This window comes from Pinus tabuliformis, chromosome 6 (genome assembly GCF_031772625.1).
Source record: "Pinus tabuliformis cultivar Carrire ecotype Pingquan chromosome 6, CPIR1, whole genome shotgun sequence".
NCBI classification, from domain to species: domain Eukaryota; kingdom Viridiplantae; phylum Streptophyta; class Pinopsida; order Pinales; family Pinaceae; genus Pinus; species Pinus tabuliformis.
In genome coordinates this window covers 761,953,097-761,974,409 of record NC_142292.1, presented here as the reverse complement: position 1 = coordinate 761,974,409, position 21,313 = coordinate 761,953,097, and the positions used below count along the sequence as shown (strand labels likewise).

The following is a 21,313-nucleotide window of genomic DNA, read 5'->3' as shown; positions in this document are numbered from 1 at the left end:
ATAGATCTCAAGAAACTGCCCTAAAACTGGGTCATGTTTTCTTGATTGTCTGGCATGTGTAGCATCCAGCGCCATTTGTCTATGCCTATAAATCATTCATTCGCTACAAACAAGAGGTTCTAGTTTGAGCAAAGCTTTATGTGAAAGTATGTTTTAGCTGTATTTTGGTTTCTTTGATCGAGGGATCTAATCTATTGAAATGTAAGACACATGATTCTAATATCAGCCATGAAGAGGTTCGAGTTTGAGCCAAGCTTTATGTGAATGTATGTTTTAGTTGTATTTTGGTTTCTTTGATCGATGAATATAATCTCTTGAAATGTGAGATACATGATTCTAATATTAGCGATGAAAAGGTTCTAGTTTGAGCCAAGCTTTATGTGACAGTATGTTTTAGTTGTATTTTGGTTTCATTGATTGAAAAGTAAGATACATGATTGCGCCGAGAGGTGCTCTACAGCTCAGTATGAGGTAGATGTTGTCATGCAATATTACATTTAAAAAGTATAAAATAATACTTACATTAACAGAAAAGAAAAAATAATGTCGAGCATAAATGAATTACTTCAATTTCCAACTTAATTTTACCTCAACTTTATATAGAGATGAAGTAAGTGAAAGTAAAAATAAATAAATTATTTTTTAGTCTGAGAGAGATGTAATTCTTTCACTACTAAATATGGGTTGATAGACAACATCTAAAAATAATATTATTGATGTTACATTAGTGTCACTCATGAATAAAATATTTAATTATGTATATTGAATTTATATTGACTTTATATAGAGAAAAATAAAGTAATTTAAGTTAAAAACATTTTTCTTATATTTTCACTTTCCATTGTGAAGGAGATGTGTAATTTATTCTATTATCAATATGCAGTTGATATATAATATTTAAAAAACATTAATAACAAAAAGAAATTAATGTGGGTCATCAATCAAATATTTCAATATGCGTGTTAATAAAAGGTTTTAACATCAAATATATATAGGGAGAAGATTTTTTTAATTCAAGGTATGAGGGAGATTTGTAATTCCTTGAATGTTTAATATGGATTTGACATGGAACATTAAAAAAATCTTAATAACAAAAATAATTCAATGTGTGTCTATATGTAGACAGACATGTAATATTTAAAAAAATATTAAGAACAAAAATAGTTCAATGTATGTATAGAGAGAGATTATAGCCGGTGGATATATGTTTTCTACTTCTGACTACACTTTAATTTGGAGAATGTAAATCATAAATCAAATATTTCAATGTGAATTATTTATATATTATATAAAACAAGTGAAAATAAATTTTTCTTGTAGTTAAATATTTTATTGGTGTTTTGCTCAAAACTGGTATATAGATCCATCTTAACTCCAAATCTACCCAGAGCTGGGAGGAATCAAATCTGTCGAGGTGTAAACCTTTCCTCAAGTTTTGCACTCAAAAAGAGGTTTGCATCTTGAGAGATTTGATACCTCTTGGGGTTTGGTAGATCTGGAGTTAAGATGGATCTATACTAGTTCTAATATCAGTCATAAATTTTCTTATATGAATGTATTTTTAGTTGGATTTTTGTTTCCTTGGTTGAAATTTTAGTCCGTTGAAGTAAGGTACATCATTCTAATAGCAGCGATGCATTTTCCCATGTCGTTCCAAAAGCACATCGGAATATTTTATCTGTAGAAAATCATTATATTGGGGCCGATTGATGTTAGCATTATAATACCCGTGTGTTTTTGTAGGTTTTTGATGAGTTGCAGCTGGTTATGTTCTATTCAGAGTTTAAGGTATCATTCTAACAGTGCTCATTTGCATCTAGTGAACAGGAATGGCTTCATATCTTGCACCAGCTGTCATCTACAATGCGGTAGCTGATTTGAAGGGTTCAAATTGTGGTGCTAGTTTAAACTCTACAAATATAACTGGGCAACCAAAGTCCAGCACAACAGGTGGTGGTGACTTGGTGCAATTGAGTACCACACGAAAGAGGAAACACGTCAGTGGGCTATCAGGAGGCTATCCTGCATCCAGTGGGTTGGAAAGAGAGTTGGCTGCAAATCATGCTGTGGTGTCAATTCCAGTGCAAATAAGTGCTCTCAGAGCACTTGAAGCATTACTTACTGTGGTATGTTTATGTGTGCTAAAATCTTTGATTCATTTGTCGGGAATTCACATCATGTTGTCTGTATGTATTCAGTTCTATATTTACTAAATTATTAGTAATGATGCATCCAGATTACATGCCATTCTTTTGGGAATGGAGTGGAACCTCTTTGAAAGGCAAAGTATAAAAATAAAATAATTGACATTATTCCAGAGGTAGAGATCAATTCAGAATATTGTTTTGAAAATATGAAAGAACAGATATAAGTGGACACGGGGAAAACTAGGAAGAATCTCTTGCTTTGATCCTAAGGTCCTTTCTTATATGTAATGTTGCTTTCTCTTGCTTCTCCAATTCCTTGTGTGAACCGACTTACTCATTTCTAATTGGTCACAAACTTCAAGGTGAGTTCACATTTTGGGTTGGAACTTGTAAGCATTCCTTTTAGTAAAAGTTATACACATAACATGCTGTGTTAAAAACCATTGCCCTAGTTATATCTAAAAATATAATTCCAACAGTCATTTCCTTCGTGTTCTACTGGTTAGTCTGTGCAACAAACATAAAGTACATATACCAATATTATTATTCATATTCAAGGGGAAAATGTCTATTTATGTATGTGATCACTCAACATATACTTTTTTAACAAGGAAAATAGTTAAATAATATATATATATATATATATATATATATATATAACAAAATTACAAAAGTATATGCCAATGTGCATTCCAGGTGATATGATTAGTCAGTTTGTACACGACTGATCTAGTAGTCTCCACCAAGGTATAATAAAAGATGGCCATGGAAAATTTAGAAAAGCAGAGCTCTGTTTTTATCCATAATTAGTCATTTACAAACAGATAAATATGACCATGTTCAGTCCCTCTATAACTGAGCACATCAATAACTCTAGTCTTAGGGAGAAGTAAAGAAGGGGGGAATAAACAGAATTACATCAGCGTAAAGCAAGGGTTTATAAAGATATTTTGTGGACTGTTCTTGGAGATTTTTTGTGATTTTCCAAGTTCCATTTTCCAATGCCAATGCATGTGTGGATAATCAATCAGCTACTTTGTTCCTGGTTCTGTATGCATGCTCAGAAATGATATGAGAGAAATCTGTAATGCTGCGCTTGATGTCTTTGATTAATGGTAGTAAAGTGAAAAATTGCAAATTGAATACACCATTCATGCATTGTATAACCAACGGAGAGTCATTGTGAATTTGAAGGTGGGACATGCTTTTTTCCTGAGCCAAACATATATTGAGCTTGAGGGCCAATAATTCACAAAAATAGATGTAGAACAGCTCCAGCTCCTTCCCTCATGGCATTACCTTGAAAGGCTCCATCAAAGAAAGCCCAAGTCACATGCTTGTTTATTGTTTAATGGGAGTGGAAAGTGGTTTGCTAAGGAAAGCCGAGAGGATGTTCAGACATTGCATAACACATTGCAGAGGGATGATATCGTTATCTTCAAACAATATGGAGTTATTATTTAACCAAACCCCCCAGGCAATAGTAAATAGGGAGGGCTTTGAAGCTTGAAGTTTCAGTGTTTGGGCTGCATGCTTTAACAGCCTCATGGATTGAAGTGCCATTCCTGTAACATACCCTGGCTGCTGCCAGCTCATTCCTGCCATTTGTGAGGCCCAAATTCATGCTAGAAACCCCTGGCATCCTGTGACATGCAAAATCCTTTTTCTCCCCCTTTTTCTTCCGGCATTTTCCAGCATAATGCAATGCATATCTAAATGCAAGTTCATATGTACAACACAGGCAGAAACATATCTAATATAATTACTCTCATGTTAACATAGAAATACATTTCACAACATAAATATATGTAAAGATAAACATTGAAGCCCAAATATATTACAATAAAAAAGACAATTCCTTGTCTTTTAAATAGTGCACCTCGCTTGAGGTCTTTGACGTTCCACTCAGCCATAGACCACACTGTTATTCCTTTAATAGCGGGTCACCTCCGAGTTGGGGCTTTGATTCCATCGGGCATCAACATCAGCTTTCCAAAAACCTTGGTACATACCCAATATCAACAATTACTGACCTAGGTCCCAAGCCCGATGACCTCCAACCAACAGTCTTGTGGCGTCCAGGAGTTCCTCTGCCCTCACAGGCCTTCCAGGGACTCTTCTAGGCATCACAAAACCAAGGTACCAAGCCCGACAACTTCCAATCAGCAGTCCTATCGATTCCAAGAGTTCCACTACCTTCATAGGCCTTCCAGGTACCTTTCTAGCTAAGTCATAAGACATGTCCCTCAGGGTCACGTGTCCTGTATTTAATGTGCCGGACACGAAGTATGACATAAAACGTGTCCAAAATGGTTTTTATCGTGTCCTCCAATCGCGACACGCATTTTCGACATGTTGAAAACATGCCCTCACGTTTTTGCCTCTTAAGACACGTGTCCCACGAAAAGTCACTTAGAAAGCCCGTGCATGGTTCATTTTTTTGGTTTTTTTGGTCATTTTTCGTCGTCAGAGCTCGTTGGGGTCCCTGGAGTTGCTGCCATGTTGGAACTTTGTCAATGTTTGCTCACTCGAGTTGCTATTGTGTTGTGTTTGGAGCTCGTAATTTGGAGCTCAAATTTTTTGTTTTGGAGCGTGTGGGGTGCAGGTTAGCATTTTCTTGTATTCCATACACCCATATCTATATAGTTTGTATCAATGTATTCAAGTGCCTTTTCACGTGTCAACTGCCATTCACGATTTTTAACTTATGAAATAGCTTTCTTCATGGTCTCTATAGCTCGATTCATTTGCTTGTTCTCTAAATATCCATCCACAAACATTTCCAATGTTTCGAAAATTGGTTTTCCTTTTTTTTCTAAAACATGTTCAAGAAAAGACTTTGTGGCCTGTCTTTTCAATCATTCCTTTTGTGATAAAGGCATCAATTAGTATATTGGGCACTCTGATATCATAACTTAGGCCATCAATTTCCCACTCTTCAAAACATTTTTCGGCTCCCTTCATATCTCCAAGTTTGACCAATGAAGAAAGCGTGCATATATTTAAGAAGTTAGATTCATAAACTAGTCAACGAGAGAGCTAGAAGAGCTAGAACTACCAAGAAAGAAAATATCAGTGTTTTATGTCACATGTGCAATATGTAGAATGCCTTGTTGAGATCCTTGATTTAGTTCTCAATTTGTTTAATAAGTTAATAACATGAAGATTCAAGAATGAATATTGAACTACAAGCAATGGACATCATTGATGTAGTAAATTAATAAACTAATACTATATTTCAGTAACTTAATATGAATCAGGAACTATATTTTAGTATTATATATATATATATATGTGTGTGTGTGTGTGTGTGTGTGTGTGTCCCTCATGTCCTGTTTCAGGGGTCGTTGTGTCTCGTGTCAAATACTTGTATTTATGTGTCCTCCATGTCTTGTGTCCTCGTGTCATGTGACTTAGCTTTCTAGGCATCACATAGCCTAACTACCAAGCCTGATAGCCTCCAAACAATAGCCTTGTGGCTTCCATGAGTTCCACTTCCCTCATAGGTCTTCTAGGTACTCTTTGAGGTGTCACACAACCAAGGTACCAAGCTTGACAACCTCCAATAAGTAGTCCCGTAGCTTCCAAGAGTTCCACTACCTTTACAAGCCTTCCAAGCCTCAATTTTCACAATAGTATCCATGCTTCCATGGTCGTGTTCTAGGAATATTTCACAGGAGTCATCTATACTCCTCCCCACACAAGAATCCGTCATTCCCCCTTTTACAAGGCTAACACACTCATTTTTATGTGCATGCCCTCCTTTTGCCACTTGTAATGTTTTTTACCAAACCTTAAATGGACTTATGTTATATGCATGGGAACTTTTTATGATTATTAAATCATATAAGCCCTTTTAACTCACTCATCCGTGGAGTCTCATCCCCCCATTCTCGTTTATGTCTTTTTGGGTCTGCATCCAGTTGATTTTTATTAACGTGTAACATAATTACATCGGTAGGACTTCTAGCCTCAAAATATAAAATATGTGCGTTTGGGAATAATAGCACCATTACACATCTATACACATACACATGGGTATTGTGGCCCTCATAAAATGTCCCTGGCTCACCTGCTTAGTTATGCATATACACACTATATATATTCTAGGGGTGTTACAATTCCATGTGTTTTTCAACACCTTGACTTTGGCTGCTTCCCTCCATACTTATTTTGTGTATTTACAAGACAAGGTCAAGTAGGAGTTTGTTTCAAATTCTATCTTACATAGGCAATATCTTCTAAGCCCTTCAAAACTTCTCTTTTGGAGAATATCCCAAATAAGCACCATGTTGTTCAACAGGAGCCATATGAAGCTTTTTGCTTTTACCACTGCCATACTTATGGCTCTTTATATCCCCCTAAGCTAGAGATTTGTACCCATTTTTCAGCGTAATTTTCTATGTGATTTGTTGGAAACACTGAGGGGGGGTTAATCAGTATTTCACTTTTTATTACAATTTAGTATCAAAACCATTAACCAATAACATCACATCGAAGGAACAAAAGATATATATGAAATATATTTATATTACAAGGGAAGCTACAACTTGCGATTTACCAACTAGAACTGGAAGGGCTACAACCCCAAGATATTTACTAGTCACTATTGGAAGGAGCTACAACCCCTAGTTTACCAGTATCCACTAGAAGGAGGTGACAACCACCTGAATGAAGCTACAACTTCCTTGCCTAGCACCACGTTGCCACCCTTTAGAATAAAAAAATAAAATAAAAACCTCCCTGGGCTCCCGTACTATGGACAATGACCCAATTCAACAACATTCAAACCTTGGTTATTTACAACTTTAGTATTGTCCCTCTGTCATGTCCAACTTGCATGCTGCATTACCTCATACTGTAGGCAGTTCAATAATCAAAATGCATACCTCAGATCATTAATGCACTACTTCCTAGGGCTGGAGGTCTGGCAAAAGCCAGGTGAGATTTTCCTTTCTCAAGGAAAATACATTGTGAAGCTACTTGAGAGATGTGGGATGGTGGACTTCAAGTCCGTATCTACTCCAATGGAACTCAACTTCAAGAAGCTATGTGGAAGTGTTGCTGGGCCTGAATTAGCAAACACTTACACGTATTGTCAAGTTGTGGGGGCCCTGATGTTCTTTGTCAACTCCTACCCTGACATATGCTTTGCTGTGAACACGTTGAGTCAATTTATGGTCGAGCCTCATCACATTCATTGGATTGCTGCTAAGAATCTCTTGAGATATCTCCGGGGCACAATCCACTATGGACTGAGATACACTGCCGAGAACTTAAGGCTACATGGATATTCAGATGTTGACTGGGCTGGCAGTGTGGTGGATCGTAAGAGCACGTCTAGGTGTTGGTTCTCTTTGGGTTTTGCTTCAATATCTTGGATGAGCAGGAAGTAGAAATCGATTGCTTTAAGCACCGTCGAGGCCGAATACATTGCTGCAAGTATGGCCTGTTGTGAAGTTGTTTGGTTGAGGAAGCTCTTTAGTGAGCTATTTGAGCACGTGTTGGATACCACCGTGATCTTCTGCGACAACCAGAGTGGGATTCGCCTATCAGAGAATCTTGTGTTCCACGACTGCTCTAAGCACATTGATATCAGGTACCACTTTATCCGAGATATGGTACAATGGGGAGCAATAAGGCTCGAACACATTAGAACATATGAGTAGGTGGCAGACATTCTCACGAAGCCTTTGGGGAAGGTCAAATTCTTAACCTTTTGAGAGAGACTTGGACTCGTGGAATGACTGTCCTATGAGGGTCCCGTATGAGTTGGACATTGAGCTCTGGGAGCTCCTGGTGACCTGGGGTACTTCTTGAAGCTATGAGTGACCATAGGCTGAGTGGCTCACCTTCTCCTAATGGTGCGCTAGATACAGGGTGAGTGGTTCATCTTCCCCTGTGATACCTCATGATGGTTGACATGTGTGTAGGGTGAGTGGTTCGCCTTCCCCTACCATTGCAGACACATGTAGGTAGGGTGAGTGGTTCACCTTACCCTATGATTGGCATATGCATAGGATGAGTGGTTCACCTTCTCTTATGGCATATGAGCAGGATGAGTGGTTCACCTTCTCCTGCCGATGTCCCAACACACATCCTACCCATGGAGTTTGGGGCTCATGGCAAGTGCCCCTCATTTGGCCAATGAGTTGGGAAAAGATGGTTAGGGATCATAACACTACTGATGGATGCATCATGTACTGTCGTACTCCTTATGGCTAGGATGCATGTTGTTCAACAACTTTATCTGGGATCAAGGATTGTCTTTTGTTAGTGGAGAGTGGTATGATCTTATGACTCACTCTTGATCATTTCTTCGTCATTATTACTTCATGGTTCAACAGAGTAGAGTAGTGATGACAAATATTGTACATGATGACAAGATGGCATGATGATGACAAATGGATTGATAGGTGGAATTCTCCCTAGTTGGGAGGGGGTGTTAAAATTGGCAACTAGGGCCAAATTCCACCTTAGGACAACTCATATGATAGAGATTATTATTGCATTGGATTCCTGTTTTCGAGGGGTCCAATTTTGATATAAAGATCATCTCATTCTTACAAGCAGAAGTGGAATTTTGAATTTATTCTCTCTCATGCACAAATTGTCAAGTCGGCCTCAGTGAAATAAAGCCTAATAGATGTGTCTCCACACCTTCAACGAATTGTATAAATAGGAGTCACCTCTCTCCTCATTTGGGCATCACTTATCACATCACACATCTCTCTCCTCTCTTGATTGGTTCGTACAACTTGGAGACAACCTCTCTCTTCTTCGCACGTGTGGTAGGAGGCAAAATTCTTTTGGGACAGAACATACTAAATTTCAGGAAAACAGACCAGCGTTGACCAGGGTTCATTTGCGCTTCGTTGAATTCGGTTTTTAGGGAAAAATTTTGATTTTTGGAGGCCACATTTATTGGCACAGAAATCAAGGAGTTTGGTACAATTTGACCAATGTTGACTTCAGATTTGACCGCAAAAATTACAACGATGTTTCTTTCTCCTTTGACTGGGTTTGACCAAACTGTTTTGGGCTGACTTTGACTCTCTTTGAAGGCTGAATTGGACTGTTGTTGACCGAGCAGCTTGGAAGACATTTTCTTGCTGCTTTGAGCAGCGTTGAGTTTCTGGTTAGGGCTGCAATTGACTGTTGTTGATTGCTGATTTTGACAGGGTTGTTTTGGGAAAGAAAATTTAATATTTGTACTCTCTCTCTCTCTCTGTTGAACTATTGAATAATAATAAGAAGATTTGATCAAAGGGTTTTCTCGACATTTTTTTTTCTAATCTGTAGCATCTGCCAAATCTTGTGTCCTCTTGCCTTGGCTTATCTTCTGCACATGTTTTTATGTTCTATCTGCATTTACTATCAATGTGTTTAAGTTAATGTGATTGTTACTAGAAATAATTGGAAATTGTCATTGAGCTGATAAGGAACATTGAAGTAAATTGTGCTAAAGAATAAAACATACCATTGTTACTAAAATTAACAATACCCATCTTCATGTAGTTTATCAAAGAGGGAGAATCCATGCCAACTAAGTGACCTTCAACTTTTTGTGATCTTAGCTCTGATACCATGTTGAGAAATCAATACAAGTAGATTAGGGTTTGATTCCTCTTTCTTGATAATTACTTGTGAGTTATGTTGGCTTCTTTTACTTCTGTATTGTCTTATATTTCATCAAGCAACTACCATATGATGTGCGTATGAAGATCACAAAACACAACACACAAGATGTAGGCACTATGCTAGGGCAAAACCTCCCTCGAGGGGAAAACATAGTAAAAAATTGTCTTCCTTCAATAGTATTCTTTGAGACTCTTCAACCTAGACAAAGACCAAACCTTCCCTCCACACCAAGTCAGCCTTCCAGATCTTTGACCCCTTTGCAACAACATTTCCACCCCAGCAACTTCGACTATGAAGCTACTTACGACATTAGACAACAACTGGCAGCAACAACACTTGGAAGACTTCGATCTCCCAAACTAGGGCACAAAACAGAGATAGTAGCTCCAAAACTTCGGTTTTCTTCTTCTCCTTCGACTTGACCCAACTCACACGTCCTTTAGACTTCTTTTACTCACTTTGCACTTCTGCAGCTTCCTTAGAGATATTGAACTAGCTTGAGATGAAATTCGCCAAATGAATTCGAATTCCTTCTATTTACACTATATAGGCTCCAAGTGAGGTCGAATAGGTGTCCTTAGGCCGACTTGGTGTGGTGGTTACATAAATTATATTTGACTCAATAGTAAACTTTTTACATGATTCAAAAACCCAAGAAGGGTCTCTTTAAATGTACAATGACTCTATAGACTCAATATTAATCCTCTGAGTCCACAATGGGGACTTTGACTAATATAATGATGACCCAAGCATGAAACCCATGCTTTAATAAGTCATTAATACAATAATAAAAATTCTTTTCTTTAATCTTTTGACAAGTATATTATACGATGACTCAAACACGTTAATGAAGACCAAACCTAGCTACATTTTCCAACAATGTCCCCCCTCAAAACAAGTGATTTTGGGCTTGGTTCTCTTGATTAAATGATAGTTTGAGACCTTCATACTTGATAGAATCCAATAGAAACATTGCAATCCCCCCAAATCCTGAAATTTTGAAAAGTCTTTAAGTTTGTTGAATTTTGAATGGGATATGAAATTCTATTTTCTCCATATGAAGTCTGATGAGGTTAGAACCACTCTCAAACATCCTAAGTCATTTCATGGTAATGTTAAAAATTTAAGTAAATGGATGAAAATGAAAGATAAATGAGAATGCCTCTTTTACTTCAAGAATTTAACATTACCATTAATTACATAGCATTAGTAGGGCCCTAGGGTTGAATATTAAGCTTCCTCCTTCATTAAGTATTGTTTTCAAGCAAAATTAAGCGGGGACACCTAGCCCTTTTTGAGGGGGATGTCTAGATGCACCCTTTTTGGGGAGTCTTGTCCCCCACACTGGGGAAACGGCCCCCCTGCGTCTCTCCAAAAGTGGGATGTGGGGAAATGTTTCCCCAGGCACCCCCCATCCTAGCTGCGTGGACTGCAAGAGGTGCGTGCACCCAACCCTAGGGGACACGTCCCTGCGGAACACTGTGTTTTATATATTTCATAGTTTATGTGTAATTCACTAATTTGTTATATTTTTTAATATATAATATATAATGTGAATTTTGTGTCATGTTCTGAGGGGTCACTAGGTCACGTGCCAGATAATTGTGTTTTGTGTGCTTTGTATCTCGTATCCTTATGTCATGTGATTTAGGTGATCTACTACATTAAACACGACTCACTCTTTATGTCACAATTGGTTGTATACATGCTAGTTGGTCTCACTTGATTCCTGTAGCTCCTACTCGATGATGTTTGCATAAACATAGTGCTTTGTTGGTCACTGATGACCCTTTTAACTCTTCATTGGAAATGTTGCACACCCTTTGGAGGGTGTTGGGACCTTGAGGTGACAAAATATTTTCTTGAGATGCTCCATCTTTGATGATAAGCATTGTACCCTTGATGATGGATGTTGGGCCTTCTATGATAAATATAGGGCTTATTGATGACATGGCACCCCTCATGAGACACCTCTTCAGTTATTGGAGATGGGATGTTGCACCTATACCTTAACGTGGCACCTTAATAATGGACATGGCCTTCTACATGATGATTTCACACCCCTTGGACATGGTGTCACACCTTTTGAACTTGATGTGATCCTTGGAGATGAAATGTTGTGACTATTGGAGGCAACATATCACTTTTTGAGCTTTGACTTGCAACTTTGAGTGAGCCATTGAATTTTTGATGAGCATTTATGCCACTAATGTCGCATTGTAGTATATTTATGATGAGGACAACTTGCATTTTGAGCGTTATTTCTCATTTATGATGCATCAATGGGGGTCTTACGACCTACCCACTTGAGTATCATAGATTAGTTTATGTATTGTTTCCTTATCCCTAGGGTTATGAGCGATGAAGGCATTATTTTATGTTTTAGGGCTTTTGGTGTATGAGGAAGTGCTAGATCTCTCATATAAATAGAAGCACACCTCCCATATGAATTATTGCTCTTGTGGAGTTATGCCACTACCTTTCTACTTTTCTCATCATGAAAAAGGCTATAGAAGGATGACTAAAGCGACTTCTTGTGGAGATGATTTTAGTGGATGATCTTGCATCTTCTATTGATGTTCATGGCTAGAGTCTATTGGATGATCCTTATTTTGTAAATGGTCTCTCTAATTTTCCTATATTTTCTATGGATAATTAAAGTGTAATTGCTATTGTCTAGTGGAGATAGGATTTATAAACCCGAGGAAATTTTTTAGTGGAGAAACTTCCCTTGAATGTCTTGGATTTTGTAAGGTACTAGGTAGATCTTCCAGGTTTATTAGTGGAAACTCTAGGCATCAGTGGAGATCCTCTTACTCTCTCCCAAGGGGGTCCTTGGTTGACTCCATATGCTCCAAAGGTAAATAGGCACTAGCCTTTATCCAATAGTCAATCATAAAATCCAAATTTTACTTTTTATGTTATGTTTTAAGGTTACATTATGGTTTATAACAACAAAAGATTTATTTTCAACCATAGAATAGTTATATTTCTAGGATTTATGTGCATTTGGAGGGTTTTCTTATCAACATGATTTGTATTGTTGAATTTTCCAACAACCTTCTTTGGGCTGGACATCTTGCATTTTAGGTGATCCAGGATCTTTACTTCTTTAATGTATTCAAAATTGCATGTAAAAGAGCATGAAAAACCACATATGCATACACTTCAAAGAAGAGGAAAAATAAAGGAAAACATCAAGACAAATAAAACAAAGAGCTTGATAATCGAGTTAGTCTAATGTGGACTGTGTCTCTGGGCCTTGCTTCAATAGTGGGGAGGCCTCTTCATTAATCTCAAAAAAAAATGAAATGATTACATGGAAAAATACATCTTATACCTCCATATCTTGGGATGACTTGAAAATGGGTTGCTCAGATCAAAAAATTATATGACCATCAAATTCTTGGCAAAAAATCATGAAATTTGTCTATAAAGTTGACCACTTTCTGTCACTATGACTCCCGAGCCTCTAGGGAATCTAAAAGATTCCTCTTAGATTCTCTTGTAGAATATTTTTGGAATATTCCCTAGCAGAATATTCCCTAACAAAATCTCGACTCCGGGTTCTAGTGTGCACAGTTACTTCCTATCCTGGTTCTGCGGGCTAGTTCCGTGGCTAGCCCACGGGCTGTTCCACTCTCCCACCATCGACGTCGAATTAAGCCTTTAAATGCAAAGTCGCTGGGCATTATAAACAATGTGCCGGCTAGCGCCAATAGTCACCATAGGCAAGTGGGGCCTTTGGTGTCAGGGTGGTCACGGGTTCGACTCGTGGACTCCTCGTTGTTTGTATTATATTTGGAAAGAAAAACAAAATGGCCTCACCATTCATCTGTCGGAAAATTCTGTGGAACACCTAATTACGTCGCTGTTTAAGCTGGTCATTCTGGTATAATTGGCATGGGATTTGGCAGTTCTACCAACTTGGTGGCCCACCATCCCTGTTTAGCTGACTTCACTGAATTTGACACAAACCCCGACAAACTAACTAAATATTTGGCTAAACTGTTGAACTAACTATGACTAATTTTTTTGCGAAGTTGCTCGCTACAATTGGCTTGGTCTAGGCCCAACTGGTTAGTCATAGCGTGCCACATGGCGCCCTATGATTGGGCCAAGTGTTACCCCTGGATTGGGCCTCATTCGTCTAGTTTGAGCCTGCCATGTGTAGGCTTTGGGTTGGCTTGGAATATTCCATTTTTATGGTGTCCACATTGCCACGTGGCAACTTGTGGGAGTGCCACGTGGCAAACACACTTGCAAAATTTGTACTATTTGGCGAAAACTTCAACGAGCTATAACTTTCACATACAATGTCAAATTTAGGTGTCGTTCGCATTGTTGGATTCATAACGACGAGCTCTTCGATTTGAGATAAGTTTTGTGAGTTTCGAGGATCCTTTGGGATCCTCCCTACTAAGGAGCATTTGGGCCTCTAAAAGCCTTGTCAATGAACTGATAAGTGAGGTAATTGCTCCCTTACTTTCTCCTTTTCAATCCAACGGGCCTTACTTGGATGCATCCCTTTGAAACCAACACGAAGGTACTTCATGTCTCCCTGTAGTGAAGTCTTGGTCCTCCTGTCAAGAATGATGTCTTCAGGTAGTTTGTCCAAGTACTCTGGTGCAAAATCATCCACTGAAGGTACCTGTCCAATCTCCTCTGTGTCCATGATCATAGGAGGTTCATAGAGCTTCAAATTTTCAACATTCACCATGGAATACATTTGCATATATGTTGGCAAGTCAAGGAAAAAATAATTGTCTCCAATCTTCTCCAAGATGATGAAAAGACCATATCAAATTGGTCTCAATTTGTTGCCTTCCCCCTTCATTCCGTCCTTCCAAATATGGAACCATACCTTGTCTCCAACATCAAACTGGTGATCAACTTGGTGTTTGTCATGCTGAGCCTTGTATCGAGCCTGAATTTTCTCCAAGTGTTCTTGCACTGTTTGATGGACCATTTGGATTCGCTGAATGAAGTTGCACACTTTGTCCTCATCACTTCGTTCATTGGAATCTTCATCCTTCCCATAGACAATGTCTAAGGGATCTTTCTACAGCTACCCAAAGCATGTTTCAAATGGTGAGCTTGAGTAGATGAGTGCATGGAACTGTTGTATGCATGCTGCTTGTTACCGCAAAAAATAGAAAGGGTCCTAAAAGGGGATCCTTGAAGGGCTATAATTCGGTCAAGGATAGCAATGGAGCAATAGCCCATTGTCACCTCGGCTAAGGCACACTACTCTTTATGGACTTTCACTGATGGGAGGAGACCCATTATAATAAGGATCACGAAGGTGAATTGATCAATGATAGGATGAGAGGTGATCCTAAAAGCCTATTCACAAGAGAGACTCAGATATAAGGCTTGTTTGGCTTGAAAGCATGATGAAAGGCTCTCTAGGACGTGCTTAAGGGAATTTTAGGGGCTAGTGTTTGATTATATGACTTGTCAAGAAGATTATTTGCTCCTAAAATCCTTGTAAGAAACTTGGTTTCCAAGTGGTCTTTGTGAAGTTGGCTTCAATAAGTTGTGGGGCCACACGGGACCAAGCGTACCCAAGGTTAGGTCAAGGGAATGGGGTTGAGCAACCAATGATGTGGTTGACCTAATCAGGTGGGAGAAGGGGATCATGGAAGGAATTTTCAATGAAAGGTAATGCAATGATCCCAGTGAGGTTTCTAGCCAAGGGAAACCTAGGGCAAGGAATGGTCCCCGAGCTAGGGCTTGCAATATTTTGAGATCCCATTGTCGGATTTGCTTGAAATTTGGAGGGTTCTCTAGAGCAAACTCCAGCGTAGTTGTGGACCCAAAATCGAAGTATTTGGATAACTAGATTTTGAGATAAGTGATGCCGTAGGTGACCTAATGGGCTAGGCCTAGAAAGGAAGAGGGAGGAGAAGAAATAAGGTTTAAGGTGATAACCTTATGGTGGACCAGTGCCTAATCCTTTGGGGAGATTTGGAGTCAAGAGTAATTATGACTATGAACATTGAATTTTCTTTGTCAAGGAGGCCTCAAAGACAACTTCGCATAGCATTAGGGTAGCAACAAAAGTAACTTCGTTTTGCAAAATTGATGGGTTATCAAGATGAATTTTGTTGAAGGAAATGTAACTACGTTTAGTCTTCATAAATGTACTCTTGATATTTGTATTTATTAGTTTTATTTTATATGTCAATGAGTTTCTTGCTCATTGAAATAGGTCTAGCACATGTTAAAGTGCTCTAGATGAGTCAAAGAGTCAAAAGAATTATGTCAAAGACCTTAAGGGCATGTTACACTTGGTATACTTATGTATTAGAGTCAAAGAAGACACCTCCAAGCAAAGGCACCATCAAAAGAACCCATTCGAAGAAAAGAAGACAAGTCGGCCCACAGTCAGCAAGTCAGTCTAAGGAGGGACAATCCTCTATATATAGAGGTTGCCCACTCCTCTTGCCATGACACACACTCATCTCTGAAATCGGCGAGAAAGAGGACAAAGAAGGGATACGAAAAGGTGAAGAAAAAAGGTCTTCAAGTGCAACAAAGAAGAAGGGTACATAATCGAGCCTAAGCGGACTGTTCTAGGGCTAATTATAGCCACACGTGCGAGAAAAAGAGGGTTGTCTCTGCGGTTATGACAACAACAACTCACAGTGAAACATCTCTCATTGTTTGGGCTTAAAACTAGGCCTACAAGGCCTCCTACTCAAGCGAAGAAGAAGGAACCTCAAGCGAAGGAGAAAGAGCCTATAACATCAAGTAAACCTCCCACACATGTGAGAAATTAGGGCTGCAGGACAGTCATACCAAGTCTATACCTACACCTCAAGGAAGAAGCTCATTTGGTCAAGAGGAAGGAAGGGATCATCACAAGGAAGGAGTCTCATCATAGACCAAGAATAAGTGCCTCTTCTAGAGCAAGTGCAACAAGGTCTACCAATAGTTGAAAGAAGAACGAAGTGCTGGAAGAAGGAGGACGAAGTGTTGGAAGGAGGAGGACAAAGTGCCGGGAAAACAAAGTGCAGAAAGGAGGAAGGACTTGACTTGTGCTTGGAGGATATTCTTGTCAAGGGTCTAGGGTTTGGCATTGATCAATAAGAAGCTTCAATAAGAGAAATTTACCGAAGGGTTTTCCTCTCAAGAGAAGAGAGGTTTTGGCCCTGGTAGAGAGCCAACATCTTGTGTTCTTGTTCTTATGTTTTTGGTAGTAGTTTGATGAAGTACAAACACATGCATTAATAATAAGAGGAAGAAGATTAAGCTAAGAAGACAAATTGTTATCAAGTAAAAAAGAATCACACTTCACCTAATTTCCCTTGATTCTTCAACATGGTATCAAAGCTAAGGTGACACATCAATGAAAGGGCATCTCAAGAACACTCATAAGGTGACCCATCAAGGAAGAAAATCTCAAGAACATCTACAAGTTTGAAGCATCAACCCAAGAAGTCTCAATCACTTCAAGGACAAGAAGGTCTATCATCTATCATTCATCAAGGAAGACTACAAAGCAAGAAGAAAAGCCTTATATAAAGGCACCTACAAGAAGGACCTACATCATCTACAAGCCATCAAGCAAATCTCATCATCAAGCAAGCCCACTTGGAGAAAGCAACATCAAGATCTAAGGAAGGAAAGCCATCAAGTCTTCAAGGAGAAAGCAAGTCCACTACATCTCAAAATCTATTAAATAAGTATATGTCCCCTTCTGAATATACATCAATGTCTTTTTGCAAAGAAATCAACAAATTGGTAGGTAGCAATAACTTTCTTACATGGAAGAAGATGACTAATTTACTTCTCTAGGAGAATGAACTTCTAGAACACATCAAAGGGAATATCACTATCCATTCTAAGGAACAAACTCAAGCCTTAGCCAAGTACAATAAGGATGAGACAAGAGCTCAAAGGATTCTAATAGAATCTATCAAGGACTCTCTCATTCCTTATGTCTCCAAACTTGAAACATCAAAAGAAATCTATGATAAACTAGTAGAGCTATTCTTGGTAACCACAACTGGAGAAGTGATATCTCTACGAAATGAATTGTACAAAATGAAGATATCAAAGGAAGGAATAGCTCCCTACTTCATGAAGATCTCTGAGATGAGGGATCAACTTCAAGAGCTAGGGGAAGTCATGTCTGACAAGGAAATGACAACTGTAGTACTCAATGCTCTATTGGAGGATTGGGGCAACTTCACATCAAGCATATATGCAAAGAAGGAAGCTACCCCACTAAGTGAAATGTGGGCTCTATGCAAGATAAAGGAAATGAGATTCAAAGCAAAAGAGGATGTGGGATCAAAGGAGTAAGCATTTACAACCATGGCCAAGAAAAAGGGAAAATTTGGCCACAATCCAATGTTTTGGATGCCAAGAATATGGACACTACAAAAGGAATTGTCCAAAACTTAAGAAGGACAACAACAACAAAAGAGAAAGGGAAGAAACTCACATGACTCAAGAGGTGAAAGAAGAAGAAAAGAAGGAAAAAAAGGAAGATCCTTTGGATCTCTACTATGACTAAGTCTACTTCAAATTTTTGAGTAATATAGGAGCATGTAGGAATAGAATAAAAATACATGACTAGAAACATCTTCTAGAATCTAGAAGCTTTATGTACATAGAGTTCAAAATACTCATGTAGAAGGAGCATTTAGAAATAGAACAAAATGCATGCTTAGAAATATCTTCTAGAATATAGGAGCATAGTGTACATATAGCTCAAGATATTCATATAGAAGGAGCATACCTATTATAGGACCTCATCCACTATAAGAGAAAAAATGATCATGAGTAAGAATCTTAGAAGGCCTCCATCATAAAAAAGAAAGAAACATTTGTAGGGTAAGGGTCTTCAAGATCTTCTGATGAAATCTTCAAAAGAAGATTCATAAACAAAAGCAGATGTCTCATTGGGAGTCCCATTCATGGGATTCAATAAAATGATGATATACAGGCAAGCTAAGGTGAAGCAAGAAGGGCCACACCAAGGACAACCAAATGAAGCTAAGATGATCAAAGGAGAATCAAGATGAGGTATCTATGCATCAAAGTGAAGTCATGTCAACATATATATATATTATTGAGTCATGTGAATAGTTCTATGACATGATCAAGTATGAAAGAATCTCTTTCACCAATGACATGCTCAAAGGCATGTACTACAATGCAATGAAGGTCAACAAAAGGAAATACTTTATTCCATGGGAACAAACAAGTACAATGAAGCATCCATGTGAAGAGTAGTCCGAAGCATAGACAAGATGAAAAAGGTGTAGCCAAGATGACAAGAGAACCTAATATATGTCAAGAAGGCCACTTTCCACGAAGGAAGCAATGACATGACAAGCCAGGAAGGAATGTGATCAATGGATGGTGCCCTACCAAGAAGAAGGTTGAACAAAGACTTCATGACATCAAAGGAAAGAAGGAGATCAAGTAGCTGGAGGACCCATGAAGAAGAAGTTGTTGATGAATGGACAAGTCCCTAGCTAAGAGGGAGTTATAACAAGTTCCCAATTACAAAGGAACTTGGACAAGTACCTTGTCAGAGGATACTTGGGCATGTCTTCCTCAATTGAGAGGAAGAGATAGACACAACATTCTTGTCTTCACTTGGGAAAAAAGAATGGGAGGATTGGGTAATCATCTGGCATCCGATACTCTTTGAAGATGTGTAGGGTATCCAAGACAAGGGTAGGCAAGAGGACTGATATTCTTTGAGAGTTGGGAACCCAAGATAAGAATAGTCCTAGGTCATACTCAGTGAACACCCGGGTGGGTATGTACCTTGAGAAACAGTGACTAAGGTGTTTATAAGTCATTGGTCTCACCAACATTGTGCTCTGATCTATTGAGAGATAGAGCTATTAGTCAAGGCCTTGCTGTGGAAAGAATGTTGGTTACTATGATGCTATAACAGATGGATTGCCAATACGGTTTCTCTTATGTGATTTTTGAAACATAGCCAAACACTTGTAATGTTGTATGAATACCTCCCTCGTTAAGAGGGAATGTTGAAGGAAATGTAATTAGGTTCAGTCTTCATAAATGTACTTTTGATATTTGTATTTATTCAAGAAAAGAAATATTATTTTTATTATATATGTCAATGAGTTTCTTGCCCATTGAAATAGGTCTAGCACATGTTAAAGTGCTATAGGTGAGTCAGAGAGTCAAAAGAATTATGTTGAAGACCTTAAGAGCATGTTACACTAGGTATACTTACGTATTAGAGTCAAAGAAGACACCTACAAGCAAAGTCAAGTCTCCTCCAAGCAAAGGCATCATCAAAAGAACCCATCTGAAGCAAAGAAGACAAGTCGGCCTAAAGGAGGGACAATCCTCTATATATAGAGGCTATCCACTCCTCTTGCCATGACACACACTCATCTCTGAAATCAGCGAGAACAAGGATGAGAAGGGATACAAAAAGGTGGAAAAAAGAGGTCTCCAAGTGCAGCTAAGAAGAAGGGTACATAACCGAGCCTAAGAGGACTCTGTTCTAGGGCTAATTACAACCACACATGTGAGAAAAGGAGGGTTGTCTCTGCAGTTATGACAGCAGCAACTCACAGTGAAACATCTCTCATTGTTTGGGCTTAAAAATAGGCCTATAAGGCCTCCTACTCAAGTGAAGGAGAAAGAGCCTATAACATCAAGTAAACCTCCCACACATGCGAGGAATTAGGGCCGTAGGACAGTCATACCAAGTCTGTACCTACAACTCAAGGAAGAAGCTCATTTGGTCAAGAGGAAGGAAGGGATCATCACAAGAAAGGAGTCTCATCATAGGCCAAGAATAAGTGCCTCTTCTAGAGCAAGTGCAACAAGGTCTACTAACAGTTGAAAGAAGAACGAAGTGCCATAAGAAGGAGGACAAAGTGTAGAAAGGACGAAGGACTTGACTTGTGCTTGGAGGATATCCTTGTCAAGGGTCTAGGGTTTGGCATTGATCAATAAGAAGCTTCAATAAGAGAAATTTATCAAAGGGTTTTCCTCTCAAGAGAAGAGAGGTTTCGGCCCTGATAGAGAGCCAACATCTTGTGTTCTTGTTCTTATGTTTTTGGTAGCAGTTTGTTAATTTTTGGTATGTTCTATGCTTAAGAGCAATTTCCTTCAATTTTCATATAAGCTCAATATCAATATCCAAATTAGCAATCGCATCAGCATGATAGTAAAATGCAGATAGAACATAAACATAAACAATAGAAGACAAGCCAAGACAAGAGGACACAAGATGTGGCACTAGCCAGGGACAAACCCCAATGTGGGGAAACCCTTGATCAAATCTTCTTATATTCTTCAATAGTTCAACAGAGAGAGAAAGATAGTACAAATATACAAATTAGATATTTTATGACAGCAGTAATAAGTCCATCATTCTGCTAACGATGACTGCTCTAAGATGCAACCCTGACAGTGTTCAAACACTCACTAGGAGTGTTGTAGCATATCCTTTTAGGAGATCATCAATCTAATGGCCCTCCACATAACATTGTTGCAACATTCCTCTGTTTGCT

General features: G+C 38.6%; 1 protein-coding gene across 1 annotated transcript in view; it reads left to right on the top strand.

Annotated features, from left to right (window-relative positions):
- Positions 1–21,313, top strand: part of LOC149260950 (proline-, glutamic acid/leucine-rich protein) — a 319,977-nt gene that overhangs the window by 248,076 nt on the left and 50,588 nt on the right. Inside the window, exon 12 of the mRNA XM_089421448.1 lies at positions 1,828–2,126. Coding sequence (XP_089277574.1) covers positions 1,828–2,126 — 299 coding nt within the window. The remainder of the gene's footprint in view (positions 1–1,827; positions 2,127–21,313) is intronic.